The sequence below is a fragment of the Mustela putorius genome, unplaced genomic scaffold, assembly GCF_011764305.1.
Source record: "Mustela putorius furo isolate JIRA1106 unplaced genomic scaffold, ASM1176430v1.1 tig00003845_pilon_pilon_pilon, whole genome shotgun sequence".
Lineage (NCBI taxonomy): Eukaryota > Metazoa > Chordata > Mammalia > Carnivora > Mustelidae > Mustela > Mustela putorius.
In genome coordinates this window covers 31191756-31212108 of record NW_025421998.1, presented here as the reverse complement: position 1 = coordinate 31212108, position 20353 = coordinate 31191756, and the positions used below count along the sequence as shown (strand labels likewise).

The 20353-nt window shown below is 33.7% G+C and overlaps 1 protein-coding gene across 4 annotated transcripts in view; it reads right to left on the bottom strand.

Moving 5' to 3' along the window:
* Positions 1 to 20353, bottom strand: part of RUNDC3B (RUN domain containing 3B) — a 143568-nt gene that overhangs the window by 121321 nt on the left and 1894 nt on the right. For all 4 annotated transcript variants that reach the window (XM_004739654.3, XM_004739658.3, XM_004739655.3 and 1 more), the window contains exon 2: positions 3403 to 3518. In XM_004739654.3, the coding sequence (XP_004739711.1) occupies positions 3403 to 3518 (116 nt within the window). The remainder of the gene's footprint in view (positions 1 to 3402; positions 3519 to 20353) is intronic.

Here is a 20353-nt window from a genome sequence, read left to right as displayed (position 1 = left end):
TGCTCCCCTCTCACTTTCTTCTTCTTCTGGAATCCCAATTATTCTAATGTTGTTTCGTCTTATGGTGTCACTTATCTCTCGAATTCTCCCCTCGTGGTCCAGTAGCTGTTTGTCCCTCTTTTGATCAGCTTCTTTATTCTCTGTCATTTGGTCTTCTATATCACTAATTCTTTCTTCTGCCTCATTTATCCTAGCAGCGAGAGCCTCCATTTTTGATTGCACCTCATTAATAGCTTTTTTGATTTCAACTTGGTTAGATTTTAGTTCTTTTTATTTCTCCAGAGAGGGCTTTTATATCTCTCGAGAGGGTTTCTCTAATATCTTCCATGCCTTTTTCGAGCCCGGCTAGAACCTTGAGAATTGTCATTCTGAACTCTAGATCTGACATATTACCGATGTCTGTATTGATTAGGTCCCTAGCCTTCGGTACTGCCTCTTGTTCTTTTTTTTGTGTTGAATTTTTACGTCTTGTCATTTTGTCCAGATAAGAGTAAATGAAGGGGCAAGTAAAATACTAAAAGGGGTGGCAACAACCCCAGGAAAATATGCTTTAACCAAATTAGAAGAGATCCAAAATCGTGAGTGGGGAGAAAGGGGATAAAAAAGAGGTTCAAAAAGGAAGAGAGAAAAAAGAGAAAAAAAAAAAAAAAAAAAAAAAAAAAAAAAAGAAAAGAAAAGAAAAGAATTTTTAAAAAAGAAAACACCTAAGAAAAATGTAAAAAATATATATATATATATTAGATAAACTAGTAAAAAATCGTTAAAAAAGAAAAAGGTAACAGTTAAAAAAAAAAAAAAATTTTACCCGAAGGCGAGAAAAAAAAAAATGAAAAAGAAAAAATTAAATTAACTGCAAGACTAAAAAAAATCACAGGAAAAAAGCCATGAGTTCCGTGCTTGGCTTTCTCCTCCTCTGGAATTCTGCTGCTCTCCTTGGTATTGAAACCGCACTCCTTGGTAGGTGAACTTGGTCTCGGCTGGATTTCTTGTTGATCTTCTGGGGGAGGGGCCTGTTGTAGTGATTCTCAAGTGTCTTTGCCCCAGGCGGAATTACACCGCCCTTACCCGGGGCCGGGGTGAGTAATCCGCTCGGGTTTGCTTTCAGGAGCTTTTGTTCCCTGAGCGCTTTCCGTAGAGTTCCAGAGGACGGGAATACAAATGGCGGCCTCCTGGTCTCCGGCCCGGAGGAGCCGAGAGCCCAGGGCCCCACTCCTCAGTGCGCCCTCAGAGAACAGCGCCCAGTTACTCCCGTCTGCCTGACCTCCGGCCGCGCTCCGAGCTCACCGAGCCTGCGACCGGTTCAAGGTAACACCGAGCTGCGAGATTACTGTCGGCTCTGTCTCTGTAGCCGGCTTTCCCGTTCCAATACCCGCAAGCTCTGCGACACTCAGACACCCCCGATCCTTCTGTGACCCTGCGGGACCTGAGGCCACGCTGACCCCGCGTGGGCTTCGCCCCGGTTTAGCCTCTGGAGCGATGTCCCTCAGCGGAACAGACTTTTAAAAGTCCTGATTTTGTGCGCGGTTGCTCCGCCGCTTGCCGGGAGCCGGCCCCTCCCCCCGGGGTCTATCTTCCCGTCGCTTTGGATTCACTTCTCCGCCGGTCCTACCTTTCAGAAAGTGGCTGATTTTCTGTTTCCAGAATTGCTGTTCTTCTTCTCTTCGATCTGCCGATGGATTTTCAGGTGTTTGCAATCTTTAGATAAGCTATCTAGCTGATCTCCGGCTAGCTGAAGCAGTCTCAGCTTGCTACTTCTCCGCCATCTTGACTCCTCCCAAGGTAATATAAATTTCATTGTCTCATCATTCTTACTGTCTTAGTCATACTAGTGGAATTCTTATCCATGAATCAACCAGGGATTCCATTTTCAACATGGTAATTCACTGGCTCCTCAGAAATGACACTTAAGTAATTCCAAAGGTCTATCATCTAGACTTTGCTGAGGCAGGATTCAGAAGATAGCAGGCTAGTGTGCAGAAGGGGTCCATGTATGTGGTCATGAGCCTGCCCAGTCACTTTGCATGGATATCTCAACATGGCCTGTTTTCTTCTGATAGCTGCTTATGTATTTTGTGAGGAAATCATATGCTAAATGGTATACTCAATCAAAGGAACTGAAGTATTATGATAAAATATTTGTAAACATTAAAGTATATCAAGTTCTACTGTGTTGCATGTGTTTTTTAATCATGTATTATAAATTTATATGTAAAAATTTTAAATATTACACCACACAATATAGTAACCCAAACAATATGTCAAAATACTCTCCTATCCTTTGCTTTTATAAAAACTTACTTTCTTATAAAAGGTAACATTAATGGCAGAAATTTTAGGAAATACAGGACAGCAAAAATAAAAATGTAACTTTTTAAATGCAAAAATAACAAACTTTTAACAGAAAAGCATCAGTGATTTTATGGACCTCATTTTAAATTGCAAAGGGCTGACCGAATCCAGATTTTCTTTTCCTATGTAATTAAATTCAACCCTTTGATATAGGTCCAGAGGACTGCTCAACTTATATAAACATTTAGGAGTAAAGCTTGAGGCTTTCAGCATCATAAACCACAGAAAAGAATTATCCTTTATCTTAAATTTGATATTCTAATAAGTTATATTACCAAAGCAGGCTACTGATTTAAAACTGTACCATTAGGATAGTAAAGATAATAAAAAGTTAAGTGAAAACATCTGATGATCAAGTTTCCTTTAGGAAGACCAAGGTAATGGAATTAATGTAATAAAGTTATTATTTATTACTTCTAAGTGTTATGTTGCATAATATTTCTTCGTGTTATCATCTGTATTTTACAGGTATTTTAAAAGTAAACGTATTTCATAAATCTGAGAGACCACAGCTCCCATCTTACCTTTTAAGGTTTAAGAGATTTATCTTTCTAATGTAAATATATTTACTGATTTATTTTAAAACCATAATTGAGCACATTTTTTACATACCTCTTTTAACTATTTATGGTGAAAAGCTTTTTAAAGATTCTGAAGTTTAATGAAGTGGAGATTAAGCAAAAAACTTCATGCCTGGATGCTTCTTTGTAAGGTAGTTAAAAATACCATCTAGTAACCTTCAAAGATGGGCTACTTTTTAATTTAAGCTTTCATTTTAATTACTTAAAGAAAGTGACTCTGCTCCATGTATCTGACACTTAATGCATTCAACACTTTTAATACACCCTGGAAACAGGCATAAATTGGAGAACAGAAATTCATTTCCAGGGACAAAGGATAGGTCAAAAGACTAGGCATTCTAAGATCAGTTTTATGTTTCTTAAGATGCAATATGGCTATTATCTAAATCATACCAGACTGTATGGATTCTAAAATTTCAAGCTTATAAAAAAGAAAGTTGTTGTGAGACTAATAATACATTGATTCTGTTACCTTTTAGCCGGTGACTTAGAATCTGTTCCAAAATAGCTGCAAAATTGTTAAATTCAGGAGAGGAATCATCAATTGTCTCAAAGCAGGACCGATCAATCAGGGTCTTCACAGAAAACCTGGGAAAGAAAGAGTTAATTCATTCACCTAAGTAGGAAAAATGGAAAGAAGTATTATAAAGTATTATAAAGATACTTCATAAGTATTATGTATACTGAAAACTCTACTTATTCAAACTTTCTCTGTGAATAGAAAATTTTACACAGACACTAGTCTTTCAGTTACATACTTCCTATCTATCGAACACAGTAAGACTTAGGAGTAGCTCATGGTCTTCACAGACATTAAAATCAGAATTTGAAAATGACCTTAATTATTAAATCCAAAAACTCAAAAGCTACCCTATAGCTAATAAGAAATTTAAGTGTCTGACCCAAACGCTTTTAAGAGTTTTAGAGCACAAAATTGAATGAAACAGGATGCAAGTATGCATGAGGTGTAGATCCAAAGTTTTTCTGAGCTTCATAAAAAGGAAAAATTACAAATCTGTAAAGTGTGCTGTATTTTTCCTTCTTATCAGAACATCCCTTGTCTCTGTTTTTGACTGTCATAATCAATGTGTTTTCCAAGACTCAGCTCAAACGCCACCTCTTCAATGAAAAATTATCTCCTGTATGTTCCTAGCACGAGCATTTTGTTTGTAGGGCCCCGTAAGAGACCATTCCAGTTTATCTTACTGTTGTTATCTGTAGTATCTATCTTACTAGAATATAAATTCCTTCAGGGTGACTATAAATGTGTGGAAACATATCTTCTGCACATTTAAAATTTCCTCAGCTTCAGCAGAGAGGATCCCTTGTCAGTAACTACTTGATTTATATGTAAGCTCTATTATGAAAGAATAGGAAAGAAATATTTACATGCCAATACCATGGCAAGACAAAAGAAAAAGTTTATGATTGTTTACATGTAACCACATTCATGTCACCAGCATCAAAGCTGGGATACAAAACAGTTCTGTCATCTCAAGCAATTGCTTCATGCCATGCCTTTATAGTCATACCCTACGAAGGGTGAAAAATGAGTGCCTACGGAAGGACAATCAGTGAGGAAGGAAGAAATAGGGCAAACTATGACATTTTTAAGCAATTAGAAATGTAAACTATGAGGGAGATAAAGGAATACAAACTACTTCTTAGGTTTTAGTCTTGTTGGTTTATACTATCCAATCAGGACAGAAAATAGAAATAAATATAAAGGGTAATATAAAGAGATCTTTTTATATGATTACATCTAAAAACACTACACTAAAAATTCTCTTTGTCTCCAGTTATAATGTGTAGGGAAATGAAAAAAAGTAGTAAAACATTTATGTAGTACACTATAATTTAAAATATTAGAAATACTGAGAATTTAAGGAGTTTTCTTTGTAAAAAAAAAATTACCAACAGTAGTTTGCATTCTTACTGGATAACTTAAAAATATGGAGTGAGTGTATTTTCTATGCTTTGGCAAATTATTCCTTTCTAAGTGTGGACCAGTTTCCAACATTTTATCCTTTTGCATTTTCAACTGTGAAAATCTTAGGGAGGCCTTATAATGTGAAGTGGCTTGCCAGTACCACTTTGCTGGGACCTCCTTTTTGTCATAACCACTCGGTGGTTATGACACTTAACTTCACTACGTTCTACCTAAATTCCCTTGAATAGCAGAAATGTCAATATTCCCATGATAAACAAATTCTTTCTTTCTCTTTTTTTAAGATTTACTTATTTATGTTAGAGAAATTGAGAGAGAAAGAGCAAAAGCGGGAGGGGTAGAGGGAGAGGGAGACTCTGAAGCAGACTATGTGGGGCTCAATCTCAGGACCCTGAGTTCACAACCTGAGCCAAAACCAAGAGTAAAACATTTAACCAACTGTGCCACTCAAGACACCCTTGTGATTAACTATTTCTTCTGTAATTCCACTTAAGTTCAATTCAAATTTCACTTCTAGTGTCAGCACTTTCGTTTCTTTAACACATTTTCATCTCTGTTGGACAATTCACTCTTTTAATTACCCTTATTTTGTAAAACATCATGTGGGTTTATCACCAAGACATAAGGAAGCTATACAATTACATGTTTTGATTTCTGTGCATGAACTAATAACACATGCAGAGTGACCAGTGCTAGGCAGACTTAGAAACAAATGATGTGAGTGGTCACTGATTGTGGTGTGCATATGTTATTAACACACTGAGTTGTAGACTATGGTGCCAACAACAAATCTCATCTTAAGCAATTACTCACAGTTAAAGAACCATGGTAGTCAAACTCAAACTGTGTTGGTATAGGCTGGTAGTAAACAAATTGTAGTAACTGAAACAGTACATAGTAGAACTGCACAAATTGAGGACTGCCCCATTTATTAATTACAAACAGAACAATTCATTGCATGTTAGCATAAATAATGTATAAAATATATCTTTTCCAAAACAAGAAAAAATTAGCCAGAATAGCACTGTTGTAGCTCTTTGCAAATATCTTTAATGTGTTGAACAGAAGAGAATAAATCCTCCCATCTGCTTCTGTGGTCAGTCTACTTTAGTATTATACACCAAGCAGCCTCTGAAAAACACTACAGACTTGTTAAAGAATGGGAACAAAAAGGCAGATACTTTCTTAGAACTGTTAAGAAAATAATTTCTGACCTTTGGACCTCTGAAGAGGTGAGGGTCTGGGAGTATACTTTGAGAACTACTACCTAAGGCATTTTTTGTATGTAATGAAATAACATTTCTCTTAGGTAACCAGAATAGTAGTAATTATATATTCTTGAGAGCACTGAGAAAATAATTATTCAAATAATTTTCAACCTTCTTTGTTCAGGACAAATAACATTTACCTAGGTGGATTAATGTTCAGTACATACGACTATCTATAACTACAACTGGGACTCAAAGGCAGAAGCCATTATGTACAGAAAAAGTAAGAACAGCTAAGAAAGAAGTAACACTGAAGTGGTCTCTGGTACCTAAAAGATAGTCAAGTTAGATAAACATCAGAAGCAATGCATGAGTAAATGAATAGAAACAAAAAGAGGATAAACAGATAAACCAGGTTAAAGAGAAACTTGAAAACTTGTTTTTGTTCTTATGCCCATCTCATTGATAATATAGGGGAAAATTCTGCCAATCCTTAGCAAACTTTTAATAAGAACAAATAAGTACAATGTTCTTATTCAGTAAGAGATTGAAAATGTTCCTAAAATGAATAAACGAAACCCCTAGTCTGGATTTTGACCTAAATAAAAGGAAACTTTGGAACATTATGGGGCGCCTGGGTGGCTCAGTTGTTAATTCAGCTCAGGTCATGATCCCATGGTCCTGGGATGGAGTCCCAGCATTGGGCTCCCTGCTCAGCAGGGAGCCTGCTTCTCCCTCCCTAAATCTCCCTGCTTGTGTTCCCTCTCTGGCTGACTCTGTCAAATAAAAAAATAAAATCTCTTAAATAAATAAATAAATAAAATGTGGCATTTAAGACTGTAATGCGTATCAGCAAAATGAACAGAAATTTTTACTTAAAAATAACACAGTACTTATTTCATCAAAAAGAGCTATGTTTGGGGACACCTGGGTGGCTCAGTGGGTTAAAACCTCTGCCTTCAGCTCAGGTCATGATCCCAAGGTCCTGGAGTAGAGCCCCGCATCAGGCTCTCTGCTCAGCGGGGAGCCTGCTTCTCCCCTCTTTCTCTGCCTGCCTCTCTGCCTACTTGTGATCTCTTTCTGTCAAATAAATAAAATCTTTAATAAAAAGAGCTATGTTTAAATATTCAGTTTGTTTGACAGAGAAAGAGTGTTCAAGGGTTGGGGGGGAGCAGCAGACAGAGGGAGAGGGGGAAGCAGGCTCCTGCTGAGTAGGGAGCTGATGTGAGCTCCATCCCAGGACTCTGGGATCATGACCCAAGCTGAAGGCAGATGCTTAACCATCTGAGCCAGCCAGGTGCCCCTGGATATTCAATTTCTACCAATAAAAATTTGATAAGATTTTTGTCACTATTATCTTCTAGAAATAATACAACAAATTATCCACATTGTAAATTATAATGGGAAGATAGACCATGGATATTAATACATATATATTTGAAGCACCAAGAGCCATACACACATCAGTTGTCAATAAAATATATGCATCTTTTTATTATCTTATCAGTAGCTTGTATTCCTACAGAAGACACTATTTGCCTGATGAAAACCTAGGGTGGTAAATCTCAGAACACTAAATTACTTTTAATCCAACAACTGAATAAAAATAAAAACAAAGTCCAGATATCCTAAAGCATACCTTTAGACACAAGTTCTGGTATTTCCAAGCATGAAGATATTTAAGGGTGAGAAAGCATTTTAAATACTCTATTACATCAAGGTTGATAAGGAAAAAAAATAATGTTTCCTGCCTTTGCTTCATCATTTATATCCTATTCTCTTCCTACCAACACAAATCAAAATTTCAGAAGGTAACTCAGTTCCTCAGAATCCATGTTTTACTTCTAGCTAGCCAAGTCTTCCCACTCAACACTTATTTCGCTAGAATTATGTAGCTAGCTCCATTATGCCAAAATAATAAGAATCTTTTCCTCCATAACACAGTAACTAGCTAAGATGTGCTATAAAAACCAAACCTGTAAAAAGAATTTCAATACATCTAAAAAAATATAACACAGATGCTGAGCTATTTCCTGATAAATGATGACATTAATATTAGTCATCTATTTCCTGAAAAGGACTGATTTTAAAATAATGAAATGACAATTTGATGAATGTCTAAAAATACCAAATCCAAGTCTAAGTAACAGCTTTTACATAAGAATTAAAAATTCAAAAATGTACATAAAAGGGTCATATAATGAAGCACAGTTGTTTTTTTTAAGATTTTATTTATTTATCTGACAAAGACAGAGATCACAAGTAGGCAGAGAGGCAGGCAGAGAGAGAGGGGCAAGCAGGCTCCTTGCTTTGCAGAGAGCCTGAGGAGGGCCTTGATTCCAGGACCCTGAGATCATGACCTGAGCCAAAGGTGGAGGCTTAACCCACTGAGCCACACAGGCACCCCTGAGGCACAGATTCTCTTTTCCTTTCAATGCCCAAAGAAAATTTTTGTTAGGTCAGAAATAGGAAAGAATGATTGTAAATAAAACCGTCGAACCTAAGAAAGCACAAACTACCGTCTTCTCTTTGGCGACATACCGGCAAAAATGAGATAGTTACCCAAACTATGTTTAAAAGATTTTCATTACAGTACATTAAACTAATTCCTCCCATGAGTCATAGATTTGTACACAATTTAACCATAAATAATTAAAAAGTAAAAATGTGAAAACAAAATATAAAATTAGTACTCTCTTAAATTTCTACATTACTGGAAAGAAACTGTTAAAAAGTAGAACTGCCTTTAGTATTTGAGGCTCTGCATTAGTTATATATACATGTATATTCACATACATGCATAATGATCCAGTAGGAAAAAATACATTCCTATCCCCTTACAATAAGCAAACATGCTTCAAATACCATAAATTTCAGGATGCCTGGGTGGCTCAGTTGGTTGAACGTTTGACCCAATTTGGGCTCAGGTCATAGTCTCAGGGTTGTGCAATGGTTGTAGAGCCTGCTTAGGATTCCCTCTCTCCTCTTTCCTCTGTACTCCCCCCACCCCTTGCCACTCTCTATCCCTCTTACAAAAAAAAAAAAAAAAAAAAACAACAAACCATAAATGTCACACAAAACAGATTTTCTTACTTATACCATTAAATCTCTTCACCAAAGAATTGTATCTGAAGATAACAAAAGTACATAAAAGCATCTAGAATCATCACATTTCAAAATGAAAAGGATTTCAGATAAGTAATTCATAATTTGTATTTTTAAGTAGAACATAACTATCTAAATCTTGCAATAAAATTCTTACCACTATTTCACACCAAAATTACAGAATTCCTTTTAGCAGGAGTCTACAACTACTGTCACAGACCAAATCCAAACTGTTGCCAGTGGAACACAGGAAAAAAAAAGTCCCAATCAATTTATCTGAAATGGTAGCCTAAGTCTATCACTTAGACAAGACAATAGTCTTGACTATTTTAAAAAACTTTACCCTATATAAAAATTAAAAGGAGAGAGATAAGTGTATTTTATTTTTTTTAATTTTTTTTAAAGGATTTTATTCATTTATTTGACAGACAGAGAGAGGCAGGTAGAGAGAGAAAGGAAGCAGGCTCCCCACCAAGCAGAGAGCCCAATGTGGGGTTCGATCTCAGGACCCCAGGACCATGACCCGAGCCAAAGGCAGAGGCTCTAACCCACTGAGCCACTCAGGCGCCCCAGAAAAGTGTATTTTAAGATATTTTTCCTCTCTGTACTTTTATTTATTTATTTTATTAAGCACCTGTGAAGTGCACGATTTTATTTCTTCAATAATTTATTTATTTTTATTATGTTCAGTTAGCCAACACACTGCATCAAAAACTAATAATGTACTATATGTTGACAAAAGTTCTTTTAAAGAGAATTGTTAATCTAAGTATTTTAAGAATGAGATACTAAATAATTAACATCTTGTATTACTATAGAAGCAGACTAATGACAACAGATTGCCCAACATAAGAAATAACATTAGATGCACTATATTAAAAAAAAGGGGGGGGGGCAAGACAAAATTTTCCAAAAAATAACAAAAAACAAACAAACATCTAAAATTAGAAAGCTAATAAACCAAGAAAACTTCCCATCTTAACACAAATTAACTTATTAAATCTCTTATATGAAATAACTCCCAATTAAAATCATTTTAATGAAGAATACTTTATACCCTTGGACCACTTATTCTTCTGGAATCCAAATGCTCTTTATCCAATAACAAACAAGAATATTCAAGAAACACATTTTAACATCAGTAAACTAGATATTCACAGCAGCAATACAGCAATAGAAAGAACGGGGGCTTTAATATCAGAAGGCCCTACATTCAGACCTGTCTGTGCTATTATCCATTCCTGTCAAGACACTTAACCTCTCTGAACCTCAGTTTCCTCAGTAATCAATTACCAAATTATTGTGATGATTAGAAGAGATACCATACATAAAGGATTTTTCAACTTACACAAAAATTACTAAATGTTAGCACATACTCTTTCTTTTTAGAGCATCAGTATTTCACTGAATAACATCTAAACACAGAAAAAAGAGGCAAGAATTTCAAGTGTCTATGTGTAAACTCATCTTCTAAAGGACTTAACAGGAAGCAGTCATGGTTTATGAATATCAGAAATGCTAAGAAAATGATGGTTCCTATGTTCTGATTATATGGCTCAAATACAAACATATATACCCATGCACGATTTAGAACCAGTTCATATGTAGCCAGATACACTGAAGGAAGCACCTAAGAGGAAAGCACAATGTATTTTGAAACCAGATATATTTGGGTTTGAATTCTAGCAATGTTAGGTTTAAATATAAAATAAATCTGATTGAAATAGAAATTGCTTCATATATGAAGAGCAGATTAAAGAATTTTCATTACTAGTCATAAATGCTCATCTAGCATTTTTCCTCCAAAAAGCATATTCTGCATGCATGAAATAAATTAATGTATCTTCATCAGATGTTAAACACAGTTATTTCGTGTTTTTAATTTTATTAAAATTTGTACATACATGTATGTATACCTGTATGTATATATGTATCATATACACACACATATGTGTGTATACATATATAGGAATAAATAAATAAAAACTTTATATATATATACACAAAGTTTTTATTTATATATATATATACACAAAGTTTTTATTTATATATAAAGTCTTTATTTATTTATTTATTTATATATAAAGTTTTTATTTATTTATTTATTTGTTAGAAACAGAAAGAGAGCACAAGCAGGGGGAGCTGTAGGCAGAGCAGAGAGAGGGAGAAGCAGGATCCCCACAAAGCAAGAAGCCTGATACAGGTCTTAGTCCCAGGATTCTGCAATCATGACCTGAGCCAAAGACAGACACTTAACCAACTGAGGCACCCAGGTATCCCTTTACTTACATTTTAATATTAATTTTGAGACTTCATCCAGAATACAAAAGATGTGTTAATTTTTAAGTGAATGTACTAAGAGAAATTAAAAATTTCAAAATCAAATGTTAAATTTGAATATATGGGGGATACTGTTACCTCTTATAAGGACAATCACCATTACCGGAAAAAATGGACAATGTGATTTTATTTAAGGCAAAAAAATGTGTGCATTTTGAGCATTTTCTTTTAGACAATATTTTCAAAACAGTATGCATTTTATATCTTTTACCCATTTTTGTGAAATAAGCTCTATAGACTTGAAAATTAGAGTAGATGCTTTGGTAAGGAAATACTTAATAAAAATTTGTTTAGCTCAGCCTCACCTTTTTAAAAAAACTATTATTCGAACACTGGAAGAGATGAATTTTTTTCTATTTCCACATTAAATTCAATTAGCATAACTCCATTCAGAAGAAAGCAAATTCTACTGCTGAAACTATTAGACATTTAAAACTCCTCTGAGTAATCATTGGAGTGACTTTTAAAAAATAAGTGATGATGATTTCCTAATTCAACCTTCAACCTTATTTTGGAAATGTCATCCACTGCTATTATTCTTCACTAGTTATAGCTACCTCATTTGATAAACATGCCTACCATGCACTAAATGCTGGAAATAAACTAGATGCTGAGTAAACAGATTCCAGTGTTTGAGAAATTCACATTCTAGTAAAAGACAAAAAAGATAACTAGATTTAAGCATAATTGGTGCTATATTTATTTATGTAACCTATTCCAGATAAGACTTCAGATTGCTTATGAGGGCATATAAAATACCATCAGTTGGTTGCATAAATTAAAATTGGGGAAGATGAAAAATGTGGGAACAGACTAAGCAAGATGGAATAAATGGTGGTAGACTCATGTACGGAGTACAGCTAGAAAAACTGGGAGGAATTACAGGAATCATATGTTTGAAACCTGCGAAGAGTGGCTGAAACAGTAGGAATTAGAGAAGTTTAAGACTCCAGAAAGAAGAAAGCCAAAAATCAGTGCACTGCTATAGTTGCTTTTACCCAGGAGTGTCTGCTAGTTCTGAGTGTGGCAGGGCTAACTCCCACAGAAGGCTGCTAGGAACAGAAACACCAGGAAAGCTTTTGAAGGAGACCTGGGAAGACCTCAAACACCTTCTTGTCATCAGAAGACTAAAATCCTAATCAGAAAGCCTCTGGTTAACAGAATATAGCATTTGATAGTTCCAGAAAACAAAGTAATAGTTTAGGACTATTGGAGAAAGGGTGCTGAAAAATATACCTAATCTATGTTTAAAACTGTGGATGGTCAGGGGCAAATGAAAGGCTGAGCAAGACTTACCAGGGTTGAAATCCAGCCTGGATTTGGCACATCCCTGACTAGATGAACGTGATCATCTACCACTCTAGCTTCCAGAAGAAGATAACATTAGTAAAGAAAGTGAGCACTACCCTGTATTATGAGCCATGGGCCCTAGTATGCTCTTGACCATGTTTTCTTCAAATTGACAGATGCACTCCACCTGTTTACTCTTCTGTGGTCTTTTCCTACTTTATGTTATGTTCTGATGAATACTTTTGACATAATGGTTGACAAAGGGTAAGTGTAATAGAACTTAAAGAACAAAAGTGCTGAAAAAATTTCATACTATCTGGCATTCAATAAAATAAATCTAGATATGCCAAAAAAGTAAGACCACATGACAAAGACAGGAAGAAAGAAAACTCAAAAGAGATGTAAGATGATATAAATATTCTAAATTAGAGATGAAAACTTTAGGATAACTATAATTAATATGACCTAGGGAAGACAGGAAAAGATGGATATAGATAAAAAGATACATATTTTTATAAGAGATTTAGAGTCTATTTTAAAAGAATTGAATCAAAATTCTAGAACTATCTAAAATTAAAAACTCATTTAATTTACTCAGTAGATGAGAAACAGTAGAACAAGATTAATGAAAAGGAAAAGAAGTCAATAGAAAATATACAAACTGAAGCAGAAAGAGAATAAAGAAGAGAAGATACAGAAAAGGAAAAACCTAAGGCAAGTAGGCCCTGGTAAAATTTAACATACATGTAACTGGAGCATAAAAAGATAATAGCCCAAATTTTTCCAAACCTAATGGAAGAGCAATGGCAAGGGTAAATATGCAGGTAAATACAAATGTGTATTAACTGAATATCAAGTATAAATATAGCAATAAGATTCTTGCAGAATTTAAAATATATATAGACAAAGTGTATAGGATGAGAAGGAATAAATTAATTAAATTTATATTACACTGTGATAAATCAAGAGTAATTGCCAAAAGAATGGGAACCTAACATAAATACAAAATAAGAAAAAAAAATATGACTACCAAGTTCACTGAGAGAAAAACTAGAATAGTGGAATTAAAAAAAAATACGGATCTATAAGAAGACAAGGAAAGAGAAAAATGTCAATATAAAACAAAGAGAAAAATGGTAGCTATAAACCCAAATACAATAACATTAAATATAAATGGGCTAAATACTCTACATAAAAGACTAGATAAAATCCCAAACTCAATTCTATCCTGCCTATTAGAGACACTTTAAATTTAAGGACAAGAAGATTAAAAGTTAAGGATGGAAAAAGAGACACCATACAAACATTAACTGAAAGAAAGCTGTTTTAACTCTATTAATAGCAGACAAAATAGACTTTAAGACAGTAACAGTATTAAAGGAAGATATTTCATGGTGACAAAGGAATCCAACCCCTAGGAAGAAGTCACAATAAGATTTATTTATTTTTTTGAGAGAGAATATGAGCAGAAGGGGCAGAGGGAGAGAGAATCTGAAGCAGAGCTGGATGCAGGACTTGATCTCATGAGCCTGAGATCACGGCCTGAGCCAAAATCAAGAGTTGGATATTTAACCAACTGCCTGACCCAGGTGCCCTAAGAGCTCACAATCCTAAATCTGTGCACACCCAATAATAAAGCAACAAAATATTGACAGCAAAAATGACAGAACTAAAGGAGGAAATAGACAAAAGTATACTCAGAGACAGACCTTAACATATCTCTCACAAAATTAGACTAAGCATATAAAAAACTAGTACGGGATAAAGAATATACGGAAAGCACAATTAACATACTTAGATACAATTAACATAGAACATGCAATCAATGACAGATTATATATATTTTTCAAACACACATGAAATATAAAAATTAACCATATACTATATTATAAAGCAAGCATAAACAAAATCTCAAATGTTTGAAGTCTTTCAGAGTATGTTCTCTATAAGTATAGTGGAATTAAGTTAAAAATCGGTATCTAAAAATAACTAGAAAATCCTTCACTATTTGAAAGTTAAATAATAAATTTTTAAATAACCCTTGAGTTAAAGAAATCCCAACAGAAATTAGAAAACATTTTAATCTAATTAATAGTAAAGATACAACATTTCAAATCTTGTGAGCAATCCCAAAGTAATGCCAAATAAGGGCATCTCTAGATTTAAAAGGCATATATTAGAAAAGAAGAAAGGCCTAAAAACAATGATCTAAATTCCAATCTCAAGAAATTAGAAAAAAAAAGAAAAACAGGAACTTAGAGTCAAGGAAATAATAAAGAAACCCATGAATTAAGAAATAAATACATGGCAGAGAAAACTAACAAAGCCAAAAGCAGACTTTTGAAAAGATACATAAAATTCATAAACTCCTAGCAAGCAAAAACATGAAAAAAACAGAAATTAGCAGTATCACGAAAGAAAATGGAAACCCACTATAGCTTTTTTAAACAATAAAGTGATATGAAGAGATTTGAAAGATCTTAAGAATAAATTTGGTAATATATACAAAAAACTCACTGAAGCCTGATTTGAGAAGAAACAGGAAATATGAGTTGTACAGTGTCTATTAAATAAATTGAATCTGTTACTAAAAAGACTTCCTACAAAGACAATTAGCAGTTCAGATTTCTTCCCTGGTGAATTCTTTAAAAAGTTTAAGAAAGAAATATTATTCTAATGCTATACTAGTTCTTCTGCTGAAGAATATTTCCCAACTTGCTTTATAATGTCAGATCATCTTAGTGACAAAACTAAACAAGGACACTGTAAGAAAGAACAATTACAGATAAATCTCTTCCTTGTACAGGTGAAAATCCCAAATGGAATATTAACTCATCGAATGCAAAGATAAGTATAAAAGATAATACAACACAATGAAGTGTTTTTGTTCCGGAATAGTTTAACCTTCAAAAGTCAATCAATATGATTCACTACATAACCAGAAAAAAAGGAAGAGAAATTATGTATATTTTGATAGAAAAAAACATTTGATTGCAAACATTTACCCCATGGCAAAATTTTTAGTATTTTCTGCAATACTGTGGTTATCCAGTGCAGTAACAGAAGAAAACAAAGGCATGAACTTTTAAACAAGCAGATAAAATGACTGTATTCAAAGTTTAAAAAAATAAAAAATGGCAGAAAATCTGTTAGAATTAATAAGTAAATCTGGTAAGATTACTACATTACAAGACAAATATTTTAAAAGGTTGATTTTATGTCTATATACCAGCAAAAAAAGAAAATTTAAAAAATTTAGTGATCTGTTACCATATAAAAACATAAAAGAATAAGTTTAGAAAGGGACATATATATATTTTCACAACTACAAATATTTTTGAGAAAAATTTAAGACTATTTAAGTATATGAAGGGTAATACACTTTTTCTTGACCTTATTGCTAGTTACAAAGTAGCATCCTCTTCACAAAAATTCACTGAGCTGTACACTTATGCTATGTGCACTTTCTGTATGCAGATTATAAGTCAATAATAATTTATACGAAAAATGTGAAAGCAAAGTGAGCTAAGAATAATGCTAAATGCAATACTCCCATGTTCTACGTGTCTTTTAGAGCTTGGCCACAGATTTAACACTAAAATTTCTAAGGCTTACAAGAAAAAAGAAGTTGTCAGTTACACATTTGTGTCCAGTAGATATAAATAAACCAACTGCCTAGAGATACAATTCTTGGCACTAAAATAAGACAGCTATTTCTCATAGAAATCTTAACAAAAAGAAGACACTTCTTGACATAATAAACAATGTTCTTGACAACTTCAAGACCTTCTGTGACTGTTTCTTCTGATGACACACAATATAGGCCGATGGAATCTTACCAATGCACAATTGTGAAAAAGCAAGTGGTGACAGGATTGTGTGAAGCAATGCTGTCTACATACCCAGTTGCTTTCTGATATTTGGACCAACTCAGATACAGATCTTCTAAACTTGTAAGACTGAACACATGAGCGGATAAGCTTCACATATTCCCCCTTGAATATCCAATCTTTCAACAGAGCTTCTGACATTTATCAATCAGCAATGAGTTAAGATAAGCAGGGAAGTTAAGATAAGCAGGAAAAGTTACATATGTGGAGGACAGCTATTTCCCTGAGTATGAACTCATTTTAGCTAAGAAAAGAGATAATGACCTATACATGCTGTGAATTTTATCCAGGACTAATAGCTGAAAAGATGATCATGCTACCTCTGTCACCAATACCTATCAGGGCTCTTAACAATCCTCAGAAATGATACTGAACCTTCTCCAAAAGAATACAACTAAAAATGTTGATCAAAGACCAAACCCAAAGTTTTGCTACACAGAACATGACTAAAAGAGCGTTAGCCAAAAATATAATCACTTTAGCCAAGGTATGAGGAGTCTCATGAGGCATACTCAAGCAAATAGTTACTAGGAAAGTAAGTCCCTCAATTTGAAGTTCTTTAAAGGATTATCTTGCCAATCACACTAACATTTTATGTATCTGGAGTTCACCCACCATGTTTAAACAGAGCTAGAGACATTTTTTCTGATTATTCATCAACTAGATTGTTGAGTTCAGAGTGCTAAAGCTCGCTTACTTAACTGAGGCCTCTGGCTGCCTTTTTTTTTTTTTTTTAAACACATGACAAATTTACTTATTTGCTTTCCTAGTTCACAGCCAATTCTAATAAGTATGTGAAGATAGGAAGCACAAAGGAAAGAGCTGCTAGAAACAGGCAGAGTTGTAATAACAGATAACTTGGTAGGAAGCAATAGCAGAATGCAAACGCAGAGGAAAAAACCTCAAACACACAAGCTTCTTAGGGCTATGTCGCAAAAAGCTCTATATCTCAAGAGTCCTCAAGGGCAGCCACTGCACATATTCACAGAAAGAGATTCAGAGTGAATTCTTCAATAAAGATTCTATTACTCTTTAGAGAGTCTTTTTAAAGAAGATAGGGAAATTGTGTAGTACATTTTTAAAAGTGATTCTCCCAAAATGTTTTAAATATTAATATTTATTTTGGCTTAGATTTAAACACTTAAATTCTAAACTTCAGTTATACGGAAGACTGCAATCCACAACCAATGCTGGGTAGAACACTATAGTTGATGGGAGAATTTTAAGCTTAACTCAAACATTTATAACATGGAAAAGATAAGCACCTCATTCCCTGACTACACTGGAAAAATAAGGCCCTACTGTTACTTGAAATAAGATTCAAATTATGAAATAATATCTTCACCTACAGAAAACCAAGAATAAGTATGTACATCTTATTAGAAGTACTTGAATTTTGAAAACCATCGTTTGTCTCCAGTCATCACACTTTCTCCCTAAGTGGTTCTTGTTAATCCTTTCTATCCACAAGACAGGAAAATTATGACTGTGTGAGGAGTTTCTCTTAAGGTATTAGGTAAAAGTTTAATAAATTTTATATTAAAATCTGTTTATGCATATATAAACTGAATACTTAAATAACTTTCTCATAAAATGATGTTAACCTACAGAAAGAGACTTTCCATTTTAATTCTCTTTGCCAACAGAAGTAAAATAAAAAGAATATGTAAGTTTTTCAATAAAACATGAAGCATAAAATGACAGAAAAAAACGACTAATGTGTCTGGTTTTCTATGGATGAAAAATAGAAATTAAAAAAAAAAACCTGTAGGACTTTAAAAAATTAATTTTTCAAAGTTCTAAATGGTAAAGAATATGCAAGGGAAATGCTAGTTGGTACACAGAGCCAAAATCAGCCTATGATTATTCTGGAGTTGAGCATGGAATATTTAGAGGCCTCAAATTACCTAGTTTCTCTCCACCACGATCTGTAAAAAAAAAAAAAGGATGATAAGATAGTACTAAGTACCATACAAGTATTTTAAAGGCTACAATGCATAAATTTTCAGTAGAACAAAAATAAGAGATGAAATAATTACATACACAATCACAATGAATAGAAATTAAATTCAATTCACGTCCTATCTTACCTAACCCAGCAACCCACTTCAAAAACTCCACACCATAACAATACTGTTCGTGTGCAAGGCTTTAAACCTAAAGAATTGCTTAGTTACATAATAAAGCTTTAAAACTCAGCTGAGAATATGTCTAAGTTGTTTAAGGGGTAAAGAAAAGCATTATCGTATAAATAATATAGATACAGTGGAATGATATGTGGTGATAGGGGGAGCATTTTGTTTTGATTTGCTTTGGTAAACTGTTCACAAGTTTTCTAGAATATCAGTGGAGGAACATAAAATGGAAGGCACAGTTCAAAATGTTTTTGTTTAGAGAGAAAAATGCACATACCTGATCTAGCTGCCATTAAACATATGTCTACCATTACCCTGCTCATATTTGGAGAAATTCAAAATAAAGTATCAACACATTTTATTTGCAATCTATCATTAGTTTTAAGGCTGTTATTGAAGGTTACTAATGATCTAGGCTAAGATGATTTTACAGATCTGAAAACTAGATAATGAAATGCTTGCATGGCTTGTTAAAGGACATAGAACTAAACAACAAAGTAAATTTAGAACTCAAACTCTAAACCAACTTCTTCACAACTTAAATATCAAATCACCTCTACTTAATATATAAAAATTTAAAAATGAGTTCATTAAGAGACAAGGGTGAGATACCACACTTTGGTAACTTTGAAAGGCAAAGAAACATAAATGCATAAATATTGATTTGTTGAGGCAGAGCTACTTAAAACATCCAAATGGCCTCGAATGACTTTTTTCCCCAAAAAGTAAAAGCCTTTTAGACAAAGCCTATCAAACAGTTCCCATTATTATTAAGGAGGATGATAATTTATATAAACCATCAACTCTTCAGATGTGAAGAACAGCCTTAGTAGTAAATCCGTATAAATACACTAGTTGAAATCTAAGCCAAACATTGAAATCTATTTTAGCTACAACACTATATTTATGTGTAAATTATAACTGAGGTCAGCACTTATATTCTTTTTGCAATAGAAAACAATAATCATGCGAGTAAAATTAATGAAAATACAGCAAGCCTGGACAGCTGTCCACACAAATCAGTGTGATATGACTGATATGTCTTAAATATAACTTAAAATGTTATTTAAATAAAATTGAGGTACAAGTCCTTTCTTCTGGCCTTCCTCTGATGAGGGAGCAGATGAACATCAAGTAACTTAAAATCAGCCAGGACAAAAACGGAGAGGCAAAAGAAAGAGTAACCACCACTGAAATTATTCAATCAATAAATATTTACTGAGCACTGGATGCTATAGTATGAAGAATTACTTTTAGAAAAGAAAGAAAGAAAAAAAAAAAACAACTGAGCAAAAAACTGCACTGTAAAGTTTAACTCTGAGGGAGCTTTTATGAAACACATTACCACAAGAATGTTGGATCCTGCTTAAGATAGTCATCTTTTTAAAAAATCAAGTAATAATCTTTACCCCTGGGGATAAAAATATATGTTTATAAAAAATTTAAAAAAAAAAAATGTAAAAAAAAAAAAAAAATATATATGTAAAATACATTAGCCTTGCATATT